Consider the following 19,161-nt stretch of genomic DNA (forward strand, 5'->3'; position numbering starts at 1 on the left):
GTGGGTTAAACCACAGAGCCTAGGACTCGCCGATCAGAAGGTTTGTGGTTCGAATCCATGTGATGGGGCGAGCTCCCGTTGCTCGGTCCCTGCTTCTGCCAACCTAGCAGTTCGAAAGCACGTCTAGTGCAAGTAGATAAAGGTAAGGTAAACGACGTTTCTGTGTGCTGCTCTGGTTCGTCAGAAGCGGCTTAGTCATGCTGGCCACGACCCAGAAGCTGTACGCCTGCTCCCTTGGCCAATAAAGCGAGATGAGCGCCACAACCCCAGAGTCAGCCACGACTGGACCTAACGGTCAGGGATCCCTTTACCTTTTTATCTCATTGGTAGAAGGACCAAAGTTTAATCCCATGCATCTCCAGGTACGGCTGGGAGAGAACTCATCCTGAAAATCTGGAAAGCTGCTTCCAGTCAGTGTACTGAGTTAAATGGACCAACGGTCTGACTCGTCATAACACAGCACCTGGTATTCTTATGTATACACTGATATTTCAGGAGGAAGGTCAAGAAAAAGGGTTATTTTTTCTGCTCCAAACAATGCCATCCCCACTTCTCTATGGGGAAAGAAGTTAAGAGCCTGACTCAGACAGCCTTCGGGGAGGAAATCTGCTGGGATCAATTAGAACAGTCCAGGTGTGAAAGGAAGGATCCAGGAGAGGCAGGTTTTTGTTGTCGTCATCGTTAGCAATTTTCTGTAATTGACGCCCGCAAAAAGAACTTGACCCAGGCCTTGGAGGAACTACGAAACAAGCAAAGGAGAGCCCCCCCCCCCCGGAATGTGGATGAATGACAAGGGAAGCCCATTTCCTTCATGCTCCTCCGCTTGTGAGATTCACAGGAGCATCTGGCTGGCTGCTGCTTTTGAAAAACAGGATGCAGGGCTGGATTGGACCGTGGTCTAGCCCAGCACTTATTGCAGTCATATGTTCAGAGTGTGTAGATGAACTCTTATTAAACAAAGGCACCATTGAAAGTGAAGTGTTTGCGGAGGAGGGACTACAATCAAGTGGCTGTTTATGGGTCACGGGTGTCACCTCTCTAACATCAGGGTAAAACTGGGCGGCAACTGCTTCTTAGCTTCAATGTGCCTCTGTTTCAGGGAGGTGCCTCCTCTTCCCCACTCTTTCTTTGTTGAGCCCTTTCGCCCTTCTTCCTTGACACACATCTCTTTACATGATGAGAGCCAGGCCTCTCGCTTGCCTAATCAAGTCAGAGCAGTTCCATGTCTAGAGGAAGAAATGGGAAACCTTGGAAAGAATAAACAAACAATTGTGTCCTTTGGTGTGCTGGTACTAGGTATCTAAGTAAAAAGAGACACGGGCGTTGCTTCTTGCCAGTCGGAACCCAAACAACTTTAAAGAAAAGCGTCCCATTAGTGAAGCAATGCGTGTTTTGATAGTTTTGAGCATGCAGAGTGATCTGTCCTTTGTGCAAAGAAGCCTCATGTTTGTATTTTGATGGTTGGATGTTATTAAAAAACCCAAAAGATAGAAGCCGTTTCTGTCCATGGTTGCTGGTGCTCATTATGACAGGTGCCGCAGGAATCGGGGAACTCAAACAGTAAGTGGATTCAAAGCCAATGGCAGGTAAAGCTAACCAATTTGAGTTTTGTCCCCATTATCCTCCCTTCCGACTTCTACAAGGGCAGCGCTGAGAATAAGGGGGAGGAATTGACCGCCATATCTACCCCCTGGACTGGGTGTAAGCAGGGCTTTTTTTTTTAGTCAGAACTCACTGGAACTCGGTTCTGGCACTTTTCAGGTGGGCACCATTGCCATTCTAAGAGAACAAGGGTGAATTCTGGCACCTCTTTTTCTAGAAAAATAGCACTGTGTATAAGCAGGCAGGCAGGTTGGTGGGGGCTGGCTGAGGGCAGACTGAGATTGGTGGGACAGTATCCCATTCACCAGTATCTGTTTGACACTAACCCACTTTTTCCCTTTTTGTTCCCCATAGGCATTTCTCCACCGAATTAGACAGAGCGCTGTGGACAAAGCTGAAAAATACATAACAGAGGAGAACATCAAGGTAAGTCTCTCAGACTACCAATCTCTTTGTGAATGATTTAGAGTATGGCAAGAGGTTGGGTTTGCATACATCTGGTCAGTGAGTTGTTAGCCACTGCTGACGAAGGACTTCCATGTTATGTTAAATGCACAGGCATTTTTCACCTTTGAAAGATGCAGGTAGAAAGAAACAGGTAATTTTTTTTCCTAGCATGGAGATGCAACAGTGAGGAAATCTATACCTTATTTTCTGCCTGTTACGTAGTTGTTGAAAACTGGCTGGCTGGCTGATGATGATGATGATGATGATAATAATAATAATAATAATAATAATAATAATGTGTAGCAACCCTAGGCAAACCTTTGCTCCCAGGGACCAATGGGAAGGTCTAACTGGATGCACCTATAGTTGTCAATATTAAATTGGTAGGCAAAGTGTTGGGGTTTCTACTGATGAATGAGCCATTTCTGGATAAATTGATAAAATTATTGGCTTGATCTCATCCAGTTCAAATTGATGTTGATGCTATTGTGTTCCACGTCAAGGATGCAACAGGATCCAGTTATTCTTCCACAATGAGACTCCAACCCTCGCCCCCACCTCCTAGTCTGGCATTAAGAAGTCGCAATAAGGCAACTTGGAAGGGAGGTCTCTCAGCCCTCTGTTTCTTGGTGTGCAGCTCCACATGCCTGGGAAATACAGTCAGTGAGCAGGTAGAATGGACTTTGAAGGAATGTAAATGTGCAGGGGCTCACGGAGAAGGGTTGAACTCATCTCTGCTTGGATTAAAAACCTGAGCTGGAGAAGAATTTGAGAGGTCATAACACTCACTCTCCTCTTTGACCAAAAAATTAGAAGCCTGCATTTCCAAGCTGGGAGATGTGAATCCTGACTACATATCTAGTGGTTTGTTTCCTTCTTTTGATCCTCAATCCTGTTGTATACCCCTTCTAACCATATGCTTTGAAGCATACATAAGCGCAGTCCTGAAGGTGCAGGTCAAGAGCCCATTTAGGATGCTGTTCTCACAGTGGCCAACCAGATGGCTGTGGGAAGCCTCTCCCCACCTGCTCTTTCCAGCAACTTGCATTTAGAAGCATAAGGCTTCTGATTGTGGAGGTGGAACACAGCCATCATGGCTAGCTGGTAGCCATTGCTAGCATTATTCTCCATGTATTTGTCCTCTTTTCATGTCATCCAAGTTGGTGGCCACCATTGCCTTCTGTCGGAGTAAGTTCTATAGTGCTTTGTCTTGTTTATCTTGAATCTTCTAGCATTCAGGTTCATGAGTTCTAGTGCTACAAGAGAGGGAGGAAAACTATCCCCTTTCTCTGTGCCCTCCCCTGGAGTTCTACTCACTAGGGAGAAGAAGAAAGGATCCAGGGGGAAACGGAGGGGAGAACTGCAGCAAAATTTAGTGTGCATAATTTAAAGGCACACACAGACTCTCTTGGGATTTCAACCCTAGATGCTGCTATTTGCTTATGTTGCTGTTTTGCTCAGCAGCCAGTGAAGTTCATGCTTGCTTCCTCTCCTGGAGAGAGGAGCTGTGCATGCCATTGATGGCTCTTTCTCTAGGGTGAGATCTGGGTTGGGTGGGCAACATTTTTCTTGCAAGCCTCATTCAGCTGCCTGGAGAACAAGCAAAGGTTCAGCAGGTGAAGCTTTTTTTCTGGTCTGCAGATGCAGCAGATGATAAAATGCTGATGGATATTATTTCCATTGCTTTTATTCCAAATGATTTATCACCTCCAAAGGTGCTAAATATATCTGTCACCACAATCACATATTACATCAGTTCATTTTCTGTTCGCTACTGATTGAATGCATTTTTTGCCTGAAGCCTCTTTGTGGGTGCAGAGTGATGCTTTTGGTTTATCTCTTTGCCGAAGCACAGGGAGGATTTAAGAAGCTCTTGTAAAAATTAAGGGTCTTTTTCACTACTTGGTCATTGACGCAAGAGGCTAACCTTTGCAATTCCATACAAGGTTATCAAGGCCCTCTCCCCACTCCTTTGGCCAGTGCTTCAATTGCAAAAGGTTTTGCAAGGAGGGGCAGCTCTACTGTTAGGCACCCTCCTCAGGTGACACCTGCTGGGGGGGCTCTTAGATACCTCTGTACTCCTAGCTAGTCTGTTGACCTCAAGTGAAGTAGAAGATGCTGTCCCTTTGCCAGTGTTGAAATAATAATCAACTACCCGTCCAATTGATTTCCGTATGTAGAATGGGACAGTGTTGTTGTCTTGACTTTCGTCTCAGGTGGCAAAATGTCTTGGGCTGGCCCTTTTGGCAAATACAACTTCTCTTCTCCGAGTTGCCCTTTTCTACATCTTTTTTTTCCAGGTCTGCAATATCTTCTTTGAAGTGAATCCAAGTACACTGTAGTCCTTAAGTATCCCCGCATCATAGACTCATCAAATGGATTTGAGCTCTGTTTTGCGACCACAAGATTTGCTTCCCCAGTTTTCATAACCAATTTCAAAACTGTCAAAGTCAGAATTCTTTGTTCCAGTTCTTTGTTAATGACTTTGTACATATTTACTATTGAATCTGCCATTCTGTATCTAGTTTATCCTTTTGAAACATCAAGTTTAGATAGCTTTACAAGGAGACAATACTTTCCCTCTCCATGTATTTATTATGGGTGAGACTCAAGTAAGTTGTTGCATGCACAGAACGAGGTCCATTCAGGCAGCAGGACTGTCCACCTCTCTCCTTCCCTTGCGCCCCCTAAATTTGCTCTGGAGGATTTGGGGAACAACCAGGACAGGTTTATTTCTTTATTTCATAAAATTTCTATAGTGCTTGATGGAACCCTTGCACCTCAAAGTGATTTAGAAAAAGCATTGTAGGGGGTGACCAGGGAGAGAAAAGTGGGAAGTCCTGCATGAGGACTTTCATGAGTACGTACCTGCACTTGGCACTACATTTTTAGGTCACTGCACATAGATCCGCATTTTGTTGTCAGAAGAGTCCTCTAAGGTAGCTTTAAGGCTGTAAGATGGCTATTGGGTCAAGATCACACAGTGAACTTCACAACTGAGTAGAGATTTGGAAGTGCATCTCTCTGCTCCTCGTTCAGTTTCTAAACCACACAAGTTCTCACATTCTTGGGGGATAAGTCCATCATTGAGTGTTACCCATGATCACTAAATGGAACCTCAGTGTTCAGGGCTGTTACTCTTGTGCCCTGCTTGTGACCTACATATGACTGTTCACTCTTTGACACAGGATGTTTGGTTAGGTAGATCATTGGCCAGTAGGACTTTCATTGCGTCCTAATGCTCTTATGATTAACACTGACAGAACTGAGAGTGATGAATGGGCTTGATGATGGAGGAACATCTCAACGTGTTGGATCGCTTCCTGCTTGCCAGACAGAACATAGCCTATTGAAATAGGCAACCAAACACTTTATTCTGTCTTCTGCCTTGGTTATTTCATAATCTGAAACAAGCAAACAAAATGCTTAGTGCAGATCTCTGCTGCCCAGCAGTTACAATACTAATGACATAAAGGATGACAAATTAGATTTCCCATGGGCAATCAGAACAGGTTTTAACTCCTCATTAAAACCACCCTGGTAAACACAAAGCCATCTCTGGCTTTGAGACAGCTGGCTGGATTGAGGATCACCTTCAGCAGGAAGCAAGCAGCTGAGGATAAGACAGAAGGCAGTGCGTGCCAGACAGATAATTAAGGCCCATCAGAACCCATTAACATAGCTGACCTCTGCTCTGTGGCCCAGTACATGCTGAGAAGGGGATTGCAGATATTACAAATAGTAGCATTAGAGAGGACAGTTGCTCAAATCACGCATCCTGCTAAACCATGCTTAAGGAAGCTGAATTGACAAAAGGTTGTTTGTGATCAGGTGGTAAACCCTGATTCAGATCATGGGATGAAATGGATTTGCAAACCGTGGTTTATTGCTAACTTTAGTTTGTTGGGATGTCTGCATTGAGAGGCAGTGACTAACAACCAGAATTTCACCTCCAGAGCCGCTGTAGCATGAAGAAGGGGGTGCATTTTTGAATTTATGAATGCTGTGAGGATAAATAACAAAAGCAGAAAAAACGCTCCAAGTCATGGTTTGCCAGCTTTACATGTGGAAACTCAAAACCATGGTTTGTTTTACCAAGAAGTCTAGCTCTTAGCTCTGCTTGCCTTTTAAGTTTGAAAATTGATGTCTCGTTTCCTCCCATGTCTTAGTGGCTTTTTGTGGGGGGTCGGGATCAGGTCAGGAGGTTTAGATAAACTCCAGAATAGTGGACAGGAGGAGGAAAGTGGTATAGGTATGCCTGGCAAGCTGCAATACTTGCTCAGAATGAAATGTTTGTCATAGTGTGACATTGAATTACATCCTAAGCATTTGTGTGCTGCTTTTCTGCTGTGAATGGCATTCAAGGAAGATAAACAGCAACATAGAAACAACAAAACACACAAACAACCATAATAAAGCATAAGAGAACAGATGAAATATCAGGCTATGCTTTGCAAGGGCACCTAAACAGGATATACCAAGAGCTCTGGCCAAAAGTTTCAATACAAGGAATAATTCCTACTCGAGAGTAGAGGAGAAAAACGTGTATATTCTGCTAAAAATACCTTGCAAGGGCACCTGACAAAGGGCTTCTGAGTATGATCTCAGCTGCTGGGCAGGTGAATATGGGGACAAGTGATTTTTCAAGTATCCTGAGTCCAAACAGTTAAGAGTTTTAAGGTCTGTGACTCCGCTCAGATGCCACACTGAACAATGAACCGTAGCTATCACAAACCATGGTTTATAGACCTGCTGCAAACTATGGTTTCTGTTTGTGGTTTGCTGAGCAATCACAATTCATAATTTGTCAATTCAGCATTTGTGCTAACTCATAGTTAAATAGGTACAGTTTAGTGTGATGCCTCAACCATCATTATCAAATAGTAGGGATAGTAAAGATAGTTTGGGATGGATGGATCAGAATAATATTTTAAGACCCTATCATGTTTTTCATTAGCTATTATTAATGGATGCTCCTTTATGTTGCAGATTTTATTTTCCAACATAGAAGATATACTTGATGTTCACAAGGACTTCCTGACGGCTCTGGAATATTGTTTGCACCCAGAACCTCAGTCTCAGCATGAACTGGGAGAAGTTTTCTTAAAATTTGTGAGTATGAGCTCAAATGCTTATTTGCAAATGTATCATTTTGATAAGGTACTTTCTCATGTCGTCGTCTTCTTCTTCTTCTTCTTCTTCTTCTTCTTCTTCTTCTTCTTCTTCTTCTTCTTCTTTCTCCCACACCACACTCACAGGGGTTCAAAGCAAATGACCAAAGAGGGAAAACTCTAGTTTCTTTTAAAATTGGATCTCTCTGGCCCTAGGGGATTTAGTCTACTTTCCCCCCAGACTGTCTTTCATCCCAGAGATGCTTCTTAACCCCAAAGCACTTTGCGATAAATTCAAACAAATCTGTTGGTAAAATCACACATCAAGAAGCAGCCCTGCCAGACAGAAACTTAAATAAATTGGCAAGCATATTTCCCATTGTTCAAGACATTCTGCAGGATGCTCTTTCTGAGCAATTATAAAGCACAACCCAGTTGATAAGATTGAGATTGCATTAAATATTGCGTGCCCTTGATGGCCATGTATAATGCAACAGATGTATAAATTGTGCAGGCCATTTTAAGGCACCAGGCTTGTGTGGCCACCATAGACTCCCACTGCATTGAGCTGCCCACATGTAAGTAGGATTGTAGTATCTGCTCACATGTGATCCTGTAATTCCTCCAGCCTGTTTGGAAATATGGCAACATGTGAAGTGGCCCTAAATCAATGGGGGAGAATTTCCCGAATAAGAAAAATTCTGTTTTTAGATAGCTACGGTTAGTGACCATGATACACTTGGTAAGTGCAGGTTCAGATTTCCAGGGGTAGCACCTGCAATTATGTAACTGATAATTTCCTCATCCAGCGAAGGAACCTCAATGTCATCCAGAGAGGAAATTAAACACTTCAGGCACTGGGTAATTTGAAAGCATAGCTTTCATACTTGTGGCTCTTATGCATGAAGGGCAGCTGGGAAAGTCTTGATGAAAACCCTCTGGCGTGTATATAATTATGGAATACATTGAGCTGAGTTTTGCCAGGAGATGTCATGGTCTAAATTTAACCTCTAACAATGCAGCCAAAGTCACAGAGCTGCAATCACAATCAACAAATCGACATTGGGTCCTTTCACCCCAGTGTCACCTCTTCTCAAATGGAAAGAGTTCAGTGATGCTGAAGGATGATATTTGAAAAACCAGTTTCCCGGTGCCCTGCTCATAAGTATACCCGGAAGATGTGCATAGGGCAAGTGTCTGGGGTTCTGGGACTTGACTGTGCTGAGACCGAGACTTAGCAGGTTCAGTCCCACCTAACATGGCCAATGATCAGGGATTAAGCTGTAGTCTTAACAGCGTCTGCAGGCTGTGTATTGCCCACCCCTGGTATAAAGAGTTATTTGGGGTTAACGTAAGACGAGTCCTATTGGTCCAGACCAAAGCTTTCTAGTCATGGTTCTTCTTCTTGTTCTCATAGTCATAAGAAGAACTCGATGTTGCCCTTGAGGATGGGTCCTTAGCTAGGCTGAGATCGAACCTGCATTTGATAATGCTCATAAGGAGGGTCCTGCTGGATCAGGCCACTAGTCCAGCATCCAGTGGCCACCCAGATGCCTGGGGGAAACCTGGAAGCAGAACCCAAGCACAAGAGCACTCTTTCCTCCTGTAGTTTCCAGACACTAGTATCCAGAATTATACTACCTCCAACTGATGGGAGGGCATTCCACAGAGCAGGTGCCACTACCAAGAATGTCCCTGATCTCCCTCTCCACCTATAGTTGAATATTATTCAGCAATATTTTAGGCTGCAATCCTAACGATGTAGGCTTGCAAGTAAGTCCAACTGAATTCATTGGGGCTTATGCCCAGGTAAGCGTAGCTGGCATTGCAGTCTTACTCGTCAGTAAAGCTGCTGGCATACACTTCTTAATAAACTGCCAATTCTGTAATTAGCTTTGGTCAAGGTAACTCCCCCCCTTTTTTTTTTACTATTCTCAGAAATGAAACCTTCAGCCTCTATACATACAAAAGCAGCCCTCTTGCCGCTGAACTGTTGTCTCTCCCTATACCTCATGAAGTGGTATTTTAAGAACAAAAACTGTCCTGTTCTGTTGCGTCACCCCCCGCCCCAAAGCCATACAGCTTCCTGCATCTGGTCACCAGGATCCTTTGCCTTTATACTGCTGCAACCTTCTGCTCAAATTTGCCTGAAACTGAATAAGCAGCTGCAATTCCAGATGTGTAGTGTAGCAAAGGATAAGACCCGAGAGCCTGCCGCTTTCCAGCTTCTTTCCTTAATCTTTTTGTGGCTGATACTTTTATTTCCCCTGGTGGTTGTGATTGGATGGAGAAACAATGTTAAATAATGATAAATAAAGAGGCAAAAACAAATGTGTAATTAGATTATACTAAACAGAATCTTTAGGGACAACAAAAGCATCCCTTTTTTAGTGGCCTCCAGGGATGCTTATCTGGATCCTGCTTTGTTCTTTGTAGACAGCGGATCCCTTCCATTTGGTAACAGGAAAGGAATTCACGGTTCATGGAATGTATGATCTTCTAATGAAATTGATTGGCAGTCGTTTCGGGACAGACAAAAGAAAGTACTACGTCAGGCGGCCACGTAGTTTACTTTCAGAATTTGCTGCCTCAAGGCGCAATGATGTCTGCTGCCTTTAAAGGGGATTTGACAAATTCATGAAAGATCAGTTTGTCCGTGGCGAAATGAAACGTCCAGATTCAGAGACGGCATACTTCTGATGGGGACTGACTGCAGCGGAAGTTGACTCCTTTTATGGGTTCCTGGGAGGCATCTGGCTGCCATGTTGCGCTAGTCCAGGGATGGGAAAGCTGTGTGGACCTTTGTATGTTGGATTCCAACTCCCATCGGCCCCAGCCAGCATGACTATTGATGATGGGAGCTGTCGGACCACATCTAGAGGGCCGCAAATTACCCATCCCTGGATTAACGGCTCAGGACTGCAATACCTCAAGGGCTGCCACTCCCCATATAAACTCTCCCCAGGAGGCTCACCTGGCGCCTTCATTATATATCTTTAGGCACCAGGCGGAAATGCTCCTCTTCAACCAGGTCTTTGGCTGATGGCCTTTTAAATGTGCTTGTGAGAGGGGGTGGTATCATTTTGTTGCTTCTTCTTTATATTTGTGCGTCTATCTTTTATTTTTATATTGTGAACTGCCCTGAGATTTTTGGCTAAAGGGTGGTTTATTACTACTACTACTACTACTACTACTACTACTATTGCTACTGATAGGACGCGGGTGGTGCTGTGCGTTAAACCAGAGAGCCTAGGACTTGCTGATCAGAAGGTCAGCGGTTCGAATCCCCATGACAGGGTGAGTTCCTGTTGTTCGGTCCCATCTCCTGCCAACCTAGCAGTTCGAAAGCACGTCAAAGTGCAAGTAGATAAATAGGTACTGCTCTGGCGGGAAGGTAAACGGCATTTCCGTGTGCTGCTCTCGTTCGCCAGAAGCGGCTTAGTCATGCTGGCCACATGACCCGTAAGCTGTACGCCGGCTCCCTCGGCCAATAAAGCGAGATGAGTGCCGCAACCCCAGAGTTGGTCACGACTGGACCTAATGGTCAGGGGGCCCTTTACCTTTAGCTTACCACTACTACTACTACTACTACTACTACTAATATAACTGAACTCAGGATCAGTGTTGAGCCACCAGCATTCTCCAAGCAAGTAGTATATGGTAATAAAGTGGTATAGAGGTATACTCAGCAGCGATTGAATAATATGCACACTTAGGTCCTAGGATGTGTACGGTTTGAAGTCACATGAAACTACCACCTTGCAGGTCTGGGTCTGCATAGTGCCTGGAAGGGTGGCTGCCTGGGAACCATGTGTACACTGCTGCCTTGGGCTCCATGATGGAAGAAAGGCGCAATATAAATGCAATAAAATAAAACATACAAATAAAAGGCAAATGCCAGGTGACAAGGAATTAGATGGATATTCAGTACCTGGGACGACCTCTTGATTTTTCTGCTGAAAGTCTCCTGGCGTGATTGCTAGCTATCTTGCTCATCTCAGTCAGCCATGGAAGGGTTTGTTATTCCATGCCTGATTGATTCTGGCATGGAGACAGTTTTACTGCTTGTCTGAAAAACTTTCTGTGCCAATCTGCAGATGACTGTGTTTTGTAACGGGCTTAGCATGTCTGATCTTCATTCAGCGGGGGTGGGGTAGCCAACTTGAACTGTGACACGGAAAGTACATCATGTAACAGCGATGGCAGTTGCTTTTTGATGTTAGTATGTAGAGAGAATTTATTTCAGCTAGAAAATTGGAGTGTGTGCTTGTAAGCTGTTTATGTCTCAGACGTGTGTGTGGTGTGTGGTGTGTGTGTGTGTGTGTGTGTGTGTGAGAGAGAGAGAGAGAGAGAGAGAGAGAGAGAGAGAGAACGAACCCAGAAGGCAGCTTCATTTTTTCTTCATTTCTTCCTACCTATAAAGATGCAAGCCGTATTTTATACTGAGTTGTGGCATGTCTCTTTGGCGCTGGAAACTGCTATATCAAAAACAAAAAAGCTGTGTCTGCAGCCGATCATGTAGTCCCCCCCCCCCATGTACACATAACTTCTTTGGATCTTGGCTGTATGATGCACTAAGATGCACTTACGTTTCTCTGGATCTCTCACAGAGTTTGCATATATTTATGAGGGTCTCACTTTGTATGTATTTGTGTGTTGTGCCTGCATAAAAAGAATTTGTTTCCCACCCCTTACACATCCTTTTTCTTCCTTTTTCATTTACATCCTGTGAGTGTCCTTTGTCCATTTGTTTAGTGTAATGTGAATCAGCTTAGACTCATGCACGCCTTCTCTTTTCCCCCCATGCAGCTGGTTGGAGGTGTTCGGAAGCGTTTGCTTCTGTTTTTATTTAGCCATAGCTTGTTGTATCATTCATGCCAACAAACTGTTTCTAACATTAACTATGGTTTGTATGAAACAAGCCAACCTGGAACAATGTGCAAAATGGGTTTATTGTAACACATGGCCCTAATATTGCAGTGTCTTAAAAAATACCTATCTTCACAGAGAGGTTTTTCACTGAAAGGTGTAATATTTAAGAAGGCAGTCCAGAAACCTTCCTGCAGGACAACATGAACTTAAAAACACAATAGATGACACCTCCAACTGTTTGCTCATATCTCATAATTTCCAGTGTGTGTCATTTGTACACATTTGAAAGGAAAATTGATTTGTACTAATTTGAAGTAAAATGCAAAAGGTAAATGGGATGCCTTTCATTTACGTGTGCTTTTTTTCTTCCTCACCTTGCAGAAAGACAAGTTCTTTGTATACGAGGAATATTGCAGCAACCATGAAAAAGCACTCAGGCTCTTGATGGAACTGAACAAGATCCCACCTGTGAGAGCATTCCTATTGGTAAGCACTGGTGGTACCCAAACTGCACATGATGCTCAGTTATAGAAAGTTTAAAAATGCTGTATGCTTACTGATAAGAACCTGTGCTTTTCATGCAGAAGGTCCCAGGTTTAATCCCCAGCATATCCAGGTAGGGCTGAGACAGACCCCTGCCTGAAACCTTGGAGAGCTGCTTCCAATCAGTGTAGTCAGTACGGAGCTAGATGGATGGCGCTGTGGTCTAAACCACTGAGCCTCTTGCGCTTGCTGATCAGAAGGTTGGCAGTTCGAATCCCCGTGATGGGTTGAGCTCCCGTTGCTCTGTCCCAGCTCCTGCCAACCTAGCAGTTCAAAAGCACACCAGTGCAAGTAGATAAATAGGTACCACTGTGGCGGGAAGGTAAACGGCATTTCTGTGCACTCTAGTTTCCATCACAGTGTTCAGTTGTGCCAGAAGCTAAACATGACCTGGCCACATGACCCTGAAAGCTGTCTGTGGACAAACGCTGGCTCCCTCGGCCTGAAGTGAGATGAGTGCCGCAACCTCATAGTCACCTTTGACTGGACTCAACCGTCCAAGGCTCCTTTACATTTACTTTTTTATGTAGATGGATCAGTGATCTGACTGTATAAAACAGTTCCTATGCCCCACACAAAAGCACACACAAAGCAAAGTATAGTCATAAATACTAGTCTGTAGCAGAAGACCACCAGCAGAGAAGGGGCTTCTTCATTCTTTCCCCTTTTAGCAGTTGTTCTCTTTAAAGTCATTCCCAATCTGCTCTCAAGCCAAGAGGAAAACATACATTGGTTGAAACTTGTTCAAGGGCTATGATCTAAAATGGGTTGCAAATGCACTGCTCTCCAGATGCTGTTGTGCTACAGCTCCCATCATCCCTTACCAATGGTGGCTGAGGATGATGGGAATTGTGGACCACAGCATCTGAAGGACATTAGGTTAGCTCCTGTTGGTCCAAAGACATTTTGATATAGCAGCTTTGTTGAAGGTAAGCATGTTTGAGTCTTGCCAGGTCTGGGCATCCTTTGTATGCTACTTAAGAGTTAGAAGATAAATAATGAAAACAAACTAACTGATTCAGTTGTCTTTAAACTGTTTGGGGCCTCAGTAATTTATTACTAAGTTTGGTGTGCACCTTTTGTGGTATCCTCTTCTGTTTGTTTCACAGGCTGATCCCTTCTCTCCACCCTCTTTTCAGTTCCCTTTTCTGAAAAGCCATACTTCCCATTTCTGATTAATTTGATCTGCCAAGACGTGTCACTTCTTCTGGTCTCTACTACATGGCCCTTGTGTGCGGTCTGTGATAGTATTGTGCATAGATGGAGAATTCCCTGCAGTAAATCACTATGACATTATTGTTGGGAATCTTAGGTGAGATACCCACATAGCTGAAGTCTGCCCCAGTTCCAGTCACCACACAGAGACAGCTTAAGGTCCAAAAAAGTTTACTGCTGCAGAAGACCAGGCTTCAGTAATACAGTTCTGGATGTTGATACATACAGCTTGTAGGCTTTGTAGATACAGATACAGATATATACAAGTAGGAAGTATTTCTCTTGCTCCAGCAGGTTCAAGACTTAACACATACTCCGACTCATGGACAGACTCACCAACTGACTAATGTGCTGGCATGCCTTAATCACTTATATAGAAGGCACTGGGCCGTTGCTATAGTAACTAGCTTAGCTGACTTTGCACCTGCTGGCTTTATCTCATACATGGGGTGATTTGTGCCCATGAAAGAAATTAACCCCTTCCCCCATGTCTAATCCCCCCAACAATTATCTCCAGAATGCTGGAATATCTAGACCAGGGGTTAGCAACCTTTTCCAGTTGTGGGCCGGTCCACCATTCCTCAGACCATGTGGTGGGCTGGACTATTTTTTTTTGGGGGGGGGGATGAACGAATTCCTATTACATTCTACTCATGTAAAAGCACACTGATTCCCGTACTGTCCGCGGGCCGGATTTAGAAGGCGATTGGGCCACATCCGGCCCCCGGGCCTTAGGTTGCCTACCCCTGATCTAGACTGTTAGCATACCTAAGAAGAAGGTAGTAGATTGCTGCTAATGTGCCTCAGAGAACCTTCCTTGGAAGCTATCACGTGTCAGGTTCTGCTGGCAAAACGTAGCTAGAGAAGTTCCTCTTGTTCCATTTGCAGACATAAGCATCTCTGTTCAATTTTTGAGAGAGAGAGAGAGAAACTTTGAGTGCAGACATTATTCTAGAATGTTCTCTGCATCAACTAATTGGACTGGCGGAAAACAAAACTCTTCAGCAACGTCACCTCATCTTTTGACACGGCAGGAAGGTTTGTAGACAGTGGTGCTGTTTTGTTTCTGCAAAAAATGAGATTTTGTAAGACATTTGTATGTAGGGAATATGTGGAAGGCTGGTATTTCTTTATGTCAACCTCCCCCCATTTTTCACCCTGCCCCCCTTCCCCAATCCTGCGCAGCATAATAATGTCCCCATCTAATGAGGTCAAATGAGAAAATAAAAGAGTTTCTTGTGTGAGTGGAATTGGCCGTGGTGCTCTCACAGTGGCTGAAATAGAGACCTGCCTTGGAAAATGTGGGAAAACTCTGTGCTGAATTCAAAGGCCAAGACTGGAGAAAACAACAAGGGGGACAAGAACCCTGGAAAATGAGAACGAGAATTTTGGAAGGTAGTGGCCAGCACTGCCAGCCTCAAACAGTCTGAAAAATGTGTGCATCGAAGCCAGACTCTGTGTCTATAGAGGAAATCTAATTATTGGTGTCTGGTGAAAACATCTTCGAAGAGTGAAAATGTTCATTGTGCAAAACTCATAAGCAGTTCTGGGCAGCTGTGTCAGATGATGCTCTGGAGATCTCATGAGAACCCCAGATGGGCAAAAGCTGGCAGGCTCAGGACCTGAGAAACACCAGTTGTTACCTGACAGGTACTTACTAAGTAAGAATAAGTCTGTGGCAGAGATGGGGGACTAGGTGCTCTCAAGAGGAACACCACCCCCATTGTTAAAGCCACTCTGGGAACTGAAGCTTTGCCATGCGCCCATGAGGACGTTCAGGCTGTTCTGGAATGTGCATCTGATCTGGGTGCATTTCAGTCTGTGCTGCTGATTCACTTCTGACACTACTTCTGGCAGGAAAAGAGGGTTTGGCGACCTGTTTTGTGTTCCAAATGGACACATGATTGAAAAACTATGGTACTTGCCAAAAAGTGCAATTTTATGAAGCATGGCTTCTGGCATCACTCTGAAGTTCTGTGGAGCTTCAGGGGAAGGCTAGGATGATCACATAGAGGAGGAGGAGGATCTGAGTGATAGAGGGAATTAGGAGTGGGCCGGTCCACCATTCCTCAGACCATGCGGTGGGCCGGGCTATTTTTTTTTGGGGGGGGGGGATGAACGAATTCATCTGAGTGATAGAGGGAATTAGGAGTTAGAAGAAATCTATTACTCAACAGGTGCTCCATCTTCCACTTAGACCGCTAGCTGTCTGAAGAAGAAGTAGCAGTGCAGGAACCTCATCTTCCTCACCAAGTCTTTTAGTGTCTCTCTGGAGAATTTGGTTTGGCAAGTGGAGCTGGAGAACTTGACCCAGATGGAATAGAGTGCAAGCAGCGGGGAAAAAATTGTGATTGCTGTTACGCTCCATTCCAGGGGCCTTGCACTCGCAGGAATCTTGGGTGATAGCCACTATTACTCACACTCAAGAGTAGACCCATTGAAATGAATTATTTCAATGGGTCGACTCTGCACATGACTAGCATTGGATGTGACTGTCAATACTTTTGCATATTGAGCATGAGAGTTTTGAAATTGTTGTCCACTTCCAAAGGGACAAATTGAACTAATTAGCAAAAATCCAACCAGTTTACTCAGAATCTTGGCTTTCTTGCAGTGTAATCCTATTCATGCATGCTCATAATAGAGTATCACTGAATCTAAAAGGGCCACTTATTTATTTAGATTAGGGGATTAATTGGATGTGATAGGATATCTTTGCCTTCCCATCCACCCCAGGGACACATTATAAGGATGAGTGGGTGGGTTCTGCTGTTCACATATACGAAGGAGCATGTGATGGAAACCAGGAAAACCCCACCTTTACATCAGCTTTACCTGGTGTTGCTCCGTTGCTTAGAGTAGAAGCCTGACTTTGATACTGGAAATGAACTGGGTGAGGAGAAGAGTATTAAAGCAATGGAGTGCAGTGAAGTTGAGTGGGACAGGGGAGGAGAATGGTTGCGGTCTTTGCGGTGGTGTTCCTTTTCAGGAAAAGTATAGATCCATACACTGACATTATGGTTGCATTCAGGCATCGTGCTAAAGTTTAAACCGTAGTTTAGCATTAGGTGAAAAATCCCAGGCAGTCCTCAGGCTTGCATATTCCTTGCCCTGGCTGTGAGGAAGAGCTCAGAAGATTTCACTTCTCTTTTCCATTAACTGCAGTTTAGTGCTTTGTCTGAACCCTAAACTATGGTAGATGCTAACTATGGTTTGTTTAAACAAGCCATCATCATCATTTATTTGTATGGCACCTTTCCATAGTAAACCATGCTAAAGGCAGCTCACGTAGTCACTGTCAGTGAATTCATGGTTTGGAGTTTGCTTGTTTTAAACATACCCATAGTAACATTAACCTCACTGTCAGTGTAGGCAGTAAGCTAAAATGGAAGCAAAAGCTGCCCAACTTTCTCCTTGCAGTTGCATGATATGTGAACTTGAGGCTTATCCAGCCTTCTAAACAATGGTTTAGCATGATATCATGTAGTTTAATGTGTCTGCCCAGTCACATCTAATTTTAGTTATGCATAGGATTACAGTGTAGAATTTGAAATTCTTAATGCAAAAGCCAGATGATGCCATGAAGCCAAGCTGGTTTAGGCTTGGTCAGTGCCTGGTTGGGAGACTTCCTTGAAGTCCTTTAAGGAAAGGAAATGAATGAATAAAATGTTCCTTCATTTTCTTCCATACATTGAACTGATCCTCATTTTCTGAACTCACTGAAAGTCCCTAGGAGCTTTGAGTCAAGGGTAACATTCTTTTTATTTTCTGCTTACAGAGCTGCATGCTTTTGGGAGGCAGAAAGACCACAGACATTCCACTTGAGGGTTATCTCCTAACTCCAATCCAGAGGATTTGCAAATACCCACTGCTCCTGAAGGTAACACAAAACAAAGCATTTGTACTGATTTGTAAGTTGCACATGTGGTTCCGACTTGCGTTTGTGGAACGTTAACACACTTGCAAGTTTGGGTGGAAGAAGACTAGTCCGTTGTGATGTGCTTGTATAATGCTTGCTTGGAGTTCTCAAGAAGACCAAAGGTGACCTTTGACCACCCAGAAGCTGCTGGACTACAATTCCTATCATTCTTGACCATTGGCGATGAGGACAGGGGCTGATGGGAGCTGGAGTTCATCAACATCTGGAGAGCCATAGGTTCATTATCACTGGAACAGACAGTGGATCTTACTGAGCGATCTTGACTTGTTTTATTAAATTTCACACGCGTTGTACCCTGGGACAGAAATGATCAGTGGTGAGGTGCAGCTCCTCTCAGCATGATCACACAGGAGCCTTATTTCTGTGATTCTTCCCTTTTTCCTTTATCCATGCCCAGGGCCAAATCACAATGAAGGTTATCTGCATCATGGAGCACTGCCTGCAGCTGAGTGTATGAGCTGTAGTTTGATAATTGGCCAAGCGAGGAATCATCATTTGTGCAAAGCAGCAGAGCACTTGAACTCAGCTTCTGATCTGATTGAAATTAAAGGGCCCTTAAGGGTAATTTGAGTTGGTCAGCTGACACAACAGGACAAATTTTCCATGTAACGTCTTGTGCTCAAACCAGGACTCACTTGGTTCATTGATGTTTACTTTTGAATTGGATTTGATTGGGAAGTTATACTGTAAGTGGCTATTCTGAAAACCCCTCTCAGTTGACGTAACTCTCAGCAGAAATCATTTTTGTAGCCTAAATTGCACCACTTTTGAGAAGAGACAAAGGCTTGTACTTTAAAACGCAGCAATAAAAAATGATATATATTTTTCTTTTAGGGACAGACATTCAAAGTATAGTTTCCTCATGTATGGTTAATTAGTATTATTTTTTAAAGAGGTCTATAAGGCCCCTGCAAGAACAACACAGAAAATGTAATAAATAGGCAACAGTGACTACACATAAGAATGAATATGATTGCTTACCTGGCTTCTGGCATAGAAGGGGGAAGTTGCTATTGTTTGTTTTTGTATTTCTTGTTATGTTCAGTTTCTGTGTGACTTCATACCATATGTGTATCATTGAAATTCAATACAGATTATTAAAATTAGGACAATTAGTATAGGTGGTAGGAATGCGGGAGAAATTCAGTTCATTTCAAATTTAAAAGTGAGTATGTCAAATTCACGGTTCCAAAGGTGTACTCGTTTACAAAATAGGTGTACAGAAACACATCTATCCTTCAGATTTTGCACTTATCCAAATTTTGTGATGCGGTTCTCCAACCAAATAATGTTTATAAAAATGAGGGGACAGTGTGCCATATTCTAGGCCAAATAACATAAAAAGTGCCTTATATAAGGAATATTTGTTTGCAAAAATGTGTCCATGGGTCAAAACTGCATACAAAATGTGTTTATTAGGAGAAATCTGCA

The 19,161-nt window shown here is 43.7% G+C and overlaps 1 protein-coding gene across 1 annotated transcript in view; it reads left to right on the forward strand.

The window, feature by feature from the left end:
* PREX1 (phosphatidylinositol-3,4,5-trisphosphate dependent Rac exchange factor 1) overlaps positions 1-19,161 on the forward strand; it is a 224,717-nt gene that overhangs the window by 97,074 nt on the left and 108,482 nt on the right. Inside the window, exons 2-5 of the mRNA XM_081867463.1 lie at positions 1,957-2,028; positions 7,039-7,161; positions 12,414-12,518; positions 17,569-17,670. Of these exons, the coding sequence (XP_081723589.1) occupies positions 1,957-2,028; positions 7,039-7,161; positions 12,414-12,518; positions 17,569-17,670 (402 nt within the window). The remainder of the gene's footprint in view (positions 1-1,956; positions 2,029-7,038; positions 7,162-12,413; positions 12,519-17,568; positions 17,671-19,161) is intronic.

The sequence above is a fragment of the Podarcis erhardii genome (assembly GCF_964252035.2).
Source record: "Podarcis erhardii genome assembly, chromosome: 6".
NCBI lineage: Eukaryota > Metazoa > Chordata > Lepidosauria > Squamata > Lacertidae > Podarcis > Podarcis erhardii.